Below are 7,134 nucleotides of genomic sequence, written 5' to 3' on the forward strand. Positions count from 1 at the left end.
ACATCGGCCCCAAATGTATGTATCTGAAGCTGTACTTGATTTGAACATTTCTGATGCTTTGTCAAAAAGGAAACTTGAAATAAAAGTGTGCTTTAATCCCATGCAGCTGCTCTCTTCTTCCTTCTGTTTTTGTGGCTATCAACACTATCTGAGTCAACCCATGTTAAATATAACTACCTGGCTTCATGGCATTAACGTACCTTGGTACACTTTTTAGGGAGCCATGAAGTACATACCAATAAGTACATCAGTGCAGTTTCCAAAAGAAATGAACACTAGAGGCAGTAAACACGCCACCTTTTATTTTCATAATAAAGTTAATAAAGTGAAATTTTTGCACAATTACTTGAAGAATATCATATTATGACTTCAAAACAATATTAATATGCTGGGAGATTTTCAAAACTACATATCCAGCTTCATATCTGTAGGTTTTCATAGGTTGTAGGTTTACTTGGTAGTCCACCTAAGCCGCCCCATCTAAATTGAAAAAATAAAATAAAATAAAATAGCTTTACATAAAAATATTAATTGCTTGGAAATGGGAAATGGATGTCAATAGCAAATTATTGCTTTGTGATTTATTATTACTCAACTTATATAATTAAATGCTCTGATTTCTTTATGTGAATTCATTATTTGGCTTGTTGGCTACATCTGGTGGAAATTTTGTGTCAATAGTCCACTTAGAAATCCCCTTACTGATAAAATGCTGATGTGTCAAATACTTATTTCCCCCACTGTATGTTGGTGCATATCTTATATAGGATGGCCTAGAGTTCCAAAGTTGTGGAGCAGCTACTGAAAAGACATCAGAAATGAGATCTCCTCTTGATTTCAGAAGTGTCTTTAGATCAGTCAACTGAAGACTAGTAGTTAAGTTCCCTGTAGGCGCTATAGGAGATCGGGGATATTTGGGATATATGGAGACAGTCCATACAAACCCTTATAAACGATGTTTTAAAAAGGATACAATATTTATCTGGGAGTAGAGAGAGATATGAAATATGGTAATTCCTCATAGATGGACACTACTGGTCAAACCCGCAAGAATAGTATATATCAAATGACCTCAGTTCATGACCCCTTTAAAGCACATACAAGATGCTCACTTCAATCTTCTAACATTATTCATGTAAGGCTATAAATAGTAAGATATCAGTGTTACAGTATGACACATTTGGACTTCTTCTTCAGGTCATCAACCTCTCTTTGATGTTGCTCTTCCATTGCTTCCATTTTTTCATTCAGACTTTTCACTTTTTGCTTTGAGAGTTCACTCAATAGGGTGCACTCTTTTTGATTCTCTCTTTCATGCTTTAGCTTTAGCTCTTGCATCTCTAAGTTATGCTTTAACATGAGAACATGAAAGTCTTTAGTATATTTCTCTCTGAAATCATTGAATTCCTCTGCTTGTTTTCTGGCCTCATCTTCAAACTTTCTCTTCATTTCTTTTAATTTCCTTTCATATTCTTCCTCCATTTCTTTTCGTTCTTTCTCCTCCTGTTCTCGTCGGGCTTTATCTTCTCTCTTCCTCTTCTCCTCCTCCTCTTTACGCTCTCGCTGAAATGCTTCTTCAAGCTTTCTCAGTTTCTCTCTCTCTTCATCCCTTCTCTCCTTCTCTTCTCTCACTCTTTTATCCCATTCTTCATTCCATGATTTTTCCCATTCTTCTCTCTGTTTTCTCATCTCTATTTTACTGTTCTCATACTCTCTCTCTATTCTCTCTCTTTCTTTAAGCTCATTCTTAATCCTTTCATGTTCTTTTTCTTCTCTTTTTCTTTTTTCTTGTTCAAATTCTTCAACCATCATCTTTTCTTTCAGTGCCCATTCACTCCTCTCCTCTTTAAGTCTTTTCTGGTATTCTTCTTCATGTTCTCTCCTCAGTCTCTTTTTATGAATTTCCTCCATTTCTGTCCTCTCTCTCTCATACTTCTCTCTATATTCCTGGTCTCTCTTCTGTTGCTGTTCTTCTAATCTTCTTCGTTTCTCTTCTATTTCGTGTAGTTTCCTTTTCCATAGTGCCTGTGTATCCTCCTCTTCTATTCTTCTAAGGTCTTCAGCTTCTTGTCTTTCTTTCTTCTCCTTCTTTTCTTGTTCATCCCTTCTCTTAAGTTCATTTTGCAAGAACTCTTCCTTGATTTGGAGTTCTTCTTCCTTTGCCTTCCTTTCTCTTTCCATTAACTCTCTTTGTTCTGCTATTCTTTTCTTCATCTCTGCCATCTCCAACGCATGTTTGTCACATAAACGTTTGTTATCTCTTTCCATCTCTTCTTTCTTTTTCTGTAATATTCTTTCCATTGCTAGTTTTATGGCACCTTCTGATTCTTCAAACATCTCATTGGTGTAACACCCTCCTCCATTCTTTTCAATCATACAGTTGATTTTTTCCAGCAAGTCAGTGATTTGTTTAGAATTGTCTGGTTTTGTATTGTCAATCACATGATATCTTCCTCCACAATCTCTGATCAGCTTCTTCATATCTGAATCTGCCTCTTCCAGACAGCTCTCAATTGTCTGATCTTGCAGCTGATCACCATGAGAGAATATTATGATGCTAAACATTCCAGCGTTCTTCCCAAACGTTTCCTTGATCAGGTTCAGAGTTTCTTTTTCTTCAGGAGTGAATCTTCCGATTCTAAGCACCAGAAGGAGCACATGAGGTCCTGGAGAGAGGAGACTGATGCACTTCACTATCTCTTGCTTTACCTCTTCTGTAGAGACTTGTGTGTCAAACAGACCTGGTGTATCAACAACAGTGACTGAATGTCCATCAACAAACCCCACCTCCTTCTGACAAGAGGATGTCACTGATTTAAAACTGGCTTGAGATTTAAATGCCTTTCTTTTGAGAATAGTGTTTCCTGTGGCACTTTTCCCATTTCCAGTTTTTCCAATAAGTAGAATCCTCATAGAGTTTGTATTTGATCTTTCAGTCTCATCTATGGTACAGAAAAGAGAAATATGAGCACATGCACATATTAAATATGACTTAAAAACATCCACTTGCTGTCAAAAAAGCAGGAAAAATATATGGTACTGACAACTCGATTCGGTGCGTGAGGCCTTATTATGAATACAGGCAATGCTGTTTTTTAACTGCCAGCAGAAGAACAGTGAATGACAGGAGTTGTGCAATTACAAAGCAAAAACCCTAGATAGTGACCATGTGCTGATTCTGAACATGGAACCCTGATATTTTGCTTCAATAACAAATAGAATGCTTTAAAATAAAGAAAACCGACAGGATGTCACTTTCTGTCATCTGAGTTACCTTTCTGTGAACAAATGAAGCATGTCACAAAAATGTGAGAAATCAAGCATGGTATATCTATTGTTTTTTTTCCTGTTGCACCGAATCGTACCAAACCTTGACCCCGTAAATGTACATATCGAACCCCGACATCTGTGTATCATGTCACCCCTAATATATAACAGTTTTCTGTGGAAAAGTCACGATAATAGCATCATATAGTACTAATGGTTATCTAAATGTAAAAATATATTAAATATTTGACTTAAACATTCCTTTAGGTATTAAGATTCAGACTAAATGAAGTCTTACCTTTTTCATTAATCATTTTCAACGTTCTGATTTCTTCCTCTAATTGTTTATTTTTGGCCTTTAGTTGAAGTCTATCATCCATTTGAGCCTGCTGATATGTTTCCAATGAGTAACAAGTAACTGTATAAATCATATGAAGCATTTCTAAAAGCTGTGCACTATCAGGTCTTTGTTTAACACTGAGTATGTAATGTTTGTTCCCACATTTCTTCAGTAATGTCTGAATGTCTTTGTTTTCTTGTATGAATTCATTGGCAATCATGTCCTCTCTGTTCCCTTCATATAGGAAAATTATCATCAGACAATTCCAGAACTTCTCATCAGCTGTGTTGAAAATTTCACTCATTAATTTAAATTCTCCTTTATCATCGTCAGTGAGAGAATCAACAGTGAGGACCAGGAGAAATGCGTTTATGTTAAATGAACATAAAGACAGAGCATTGTAAGACTCTTGCAGCATTTCCTTCTGAGAAATAGATGTTTTGTTTAGCTTCGGCATCTCAACCAGGGTGACCTTGTGTCCACATATCACACCGTCTCTCCTGACACATTTATGATGGCTTTCAGATTCAGACAATTCTGCAGACTCTCTGAGGCCCAGTATTGTGTTCACAGCTAAAGTCTTCTGAGCTCTGTTACTTCCAAACATCACCAAATTGAGAACAGGCCCTGAAACAAACAAGGTCAGGGTCAGTTGTGCAATTAAACATTTTAACATTTTAATTTCAGTCTACAGTGTTTAATAAAAAATCTCCAAAAAAGCTGCATTGCAAAATTACTTGTGGACTTATTTAAAAGATTTATTTATTATATTTTAAAGACATCCCACATCTACCATAATGATATTATTTACATTCATAAATAAAGCGAGTAAAGAAATTCTGATTATTAAGTGCACAAGGGTCATGACTGAAGAATTAATACCATGAAAATAATAATCACTTACTTTCTTTGTTTCTTGTGCTCTGAGACGATGTTTGCACAATTGATGCAATTTTGTGTTTAAAGTCTGATGCTTGGAGATAAGATACAATATCATTAAAAAGCCTTTATTGTATACACATTCCTCAAAACATTATTACTGGATATGAGGCTAAATGAAAAACAACCGACACAGTAATTTAAAATTAATGTGCTGCAAATGTACAAAACAAAAGGTTGTTTTGTAAGTAACTTACAAAATCCTGCAAATTTCTCCATGGCTTTTTTCTTTTGTGGCATCTCTGGTGGTGATTCATATATTTCAAAGATGAGAGAATTCCATTCATTCTTCTTCACCAAGTTCATGATTTTGTCAAATAGTTCAGTGACTAAACTGTGTTGATCTGTCAATAATGCGTTTAATTTGTGGCATTTTTCTTTAAATAAATGTTGAAGCTTTTCCTCTTTAGAAGTACTGATTTTCTTCTCTCCCTCCATCACCACTACCAGAGTATGATTCATTGTGTGCTTTGACCAGGAGTTCATGGTGTTACTCATATAGTTCACCTTCTCTTTGGACGTTTCTGGTTGCAGAATTAGCAGAAGTATGTGTGGACCTGGAGCAGACATGGCCTCACATTTTTTTAGTTCATGAGTAATTGCATCTGCAAGAACATCTCTTTTAAACAGATTTGGTGTGATGACCACAGATATGCTTTGATCCTTAATCTGTCCTCTGCCTGATTCAGCACACGGATGAAGTAGGATTGAAGCTTCTCTTCCAAATTCATTTCTTCCCAAGAGCAAGTTTCCCACTGAACTCTTATCAGCACAGTCTTCTCCCAACAACCAAATCCTTAATTCAGACACTGAAAATAAATAAATAAATACAATAAAATGGTAGTATCAGTGTTTTTTTAACAGACCATGCTGTAATAATTTTTGTTGTTGTTGTTGTTGTTGTAAATAACTAGTAATACAATAATATGAACAAAGCTTAGTGAAAAAGTTGAAAAGTAAAAAGTTTTTCTTTCTCTGCAGCCCTGCATCTATTCTTTAGTGACAAATCAACTGCAAAATGTAAAATGCATTTCATGGCCATGTTACACTTACAGTTTGGAGGAGGACTCATGCTGCTTCTTTTCGTTGATATCTTCGTTTCTATACAAGATGGGGCTATTGGTTATTTACATGAAACTGGTTAAATCTAAAACAGTTTTTTTTTGTGGCTGAATTACTTGATAATGCACAAACGTTTATATAACCTTATAATTTCTTCAGAAATTTAGTGGGTAAAACATTTTTCAAAATTACTCTGTGACTCTTTCAGACAACAGCAATGATATTGTTGTCAATATATATTGATTGAAAAGTCAGCTGAGTGGAGCGCTCCTCTCCTCGAGAGACAGGTCTCTTTCCCCGTGCATGCACGCTGCTGTCCTCGTGGGTCCAGGAAGGGCGCGTGAGGGACTCCCCACCAGTTGCCCCGTTTATTTTGGACACTTTCCCTTCCGCTTGGACACTTTTTGTATTTTATTAATAAAAAGCCTCTCCGAGGACCAGTAACTAGGCTAACTGCTCAAACGTTGGACAAATCCTGTATGCTTTTACATATCTGTCAATCTGAGGCGTCACATGAGGTTTGCTCGACGGGTTCCTTAAAAGTTTTATTTTTAGAAGGTCTTATTTTCTGAGGATACGTAACATTTAAAATACAACGAATAATGCTTACCTTCTTGGGACGCCATTTGAAAGGTTGCGTTTCTCACGCGAAAGCGAAAGTCAATTGGACGGACAGAGCGGGACAGCTGTCGAGACGAGCCGGTCACATGGTCAGGATCCCAGTCACCCGATAACTAACCATCAACACCTGTAGCCACTTCATATACACGCGCTCACGTTCACTCGACGGCCGATCTCAAGGTTGAATCCCCATCCGTTCTCTGCCTGCCAGTCCGTCTGCTTACTCTCTTAATACCTACGTTTGGATTATTAAAGAAACCCTTACTTGGAATTTTCTCAGTGTCTGCCTCTCTATCAGAACGTGACGGTAGCAAAGTACAGCGAGAGCTACAGTATGATCGTTTCCAGGGGCATAGCCTATAGAGCATATGCCATATCATTAACATTATTTGTTATGTAAAATAACATGTGTTTTTAATTAAATTGACACTCTACCTTTGATTATTGATGAAAAAAAGTTTCAAATATTGTTTGATTAATTTTTTTCACAACTGTAAACGGTCTGTTTTTATTTGTGTGCAATCACAATGTCAACAAAACGTTGTGGTTTAAAAAAAAAAATGAAAGAAGAGGATACGTTTTATGTCGCCTCAGTCTAGAATAGGAGCGCTTCACAATGATGAACCGAAACTCAACTGACTCACAGATATAATAAATATATCTGTAGAAAGCTTTAAATACTACTTTCAAATTAGATTAATTAACTGAACAAACTGAACAAATGAACTGTAAGAGTTGAACTCTATTTCATGAATGTGCGCATAGCAAGGTTTTCTGTTTCTATTTGGCATAATATTTATTCACTTTGGTGTGCAAAAGACCAATAAATTCATAATTAATGGTATGGCTGGTTCAGTGGACAGAAATATGGGACCCACTGGTCTATAATTTACTGCTGACATGTT

The 7,134-nt window shown here is 36.3% G+C and overlaps 1 protein-coding gene across 2 annotated transcripts; it reads right to left on the reverse strand.

Annotated features, from left to right (window-relative positions):
* Nucleotides 1-305: 305 nt before the first annotated feature.
* On the reverse strand, nt 306-6,376 carry LOC122339981 (GTPase IMAP family member 8-like). Of its 2 annotated transcripts, XM_043233989.1 has the most exons (6): nt 6,219-6,376; nt 5,600-5,647; nt 4,744-5,355; nt 4,512-4,580; nt 3,566-4,234; nt 306-2,942 (listed from the first exon to the last, which is right to left on the reverse strand). In XM_043233989.1, the coding sequence occupies exons 1-6, from the start codon at nt 6,232-6,234 to the stop codon at nt 1,165-1,167; spliced, it is 3,192 nt and encodes a 1,063-aa protein (XP_043089924.1). In that variant the 5' UTR covers nt 6,235-6,376; the 3' UTR covers nt 306-1,164. The 2 variants fall into 2 exon arrangements, with proteins under 2 accessions (XP_043089924.1, XP_043089925.1); XM_043233990.1 differs by lacking the exon at nt 5,600-5,647 and having other exon boundaries at nt 6,219-6,310.
* Nucleotides 6,377-7,134: the final 758 nt, after the last annotated feature.

This window comes from Puntigrus tetrazona, chromosome 3 (genome assembly GCF_018831695.1).
Source record: "Puntigrus tetrazona isolate hp1 chromosome 3, ASM1883169v1, whole genome shotgun sequence".
NCBI lineage: Eukaryota > Metazoa > Chordata > Actinopteri > Cypriniformes > Cyprinidae > Puntigrus > Puntigrus tetrazona.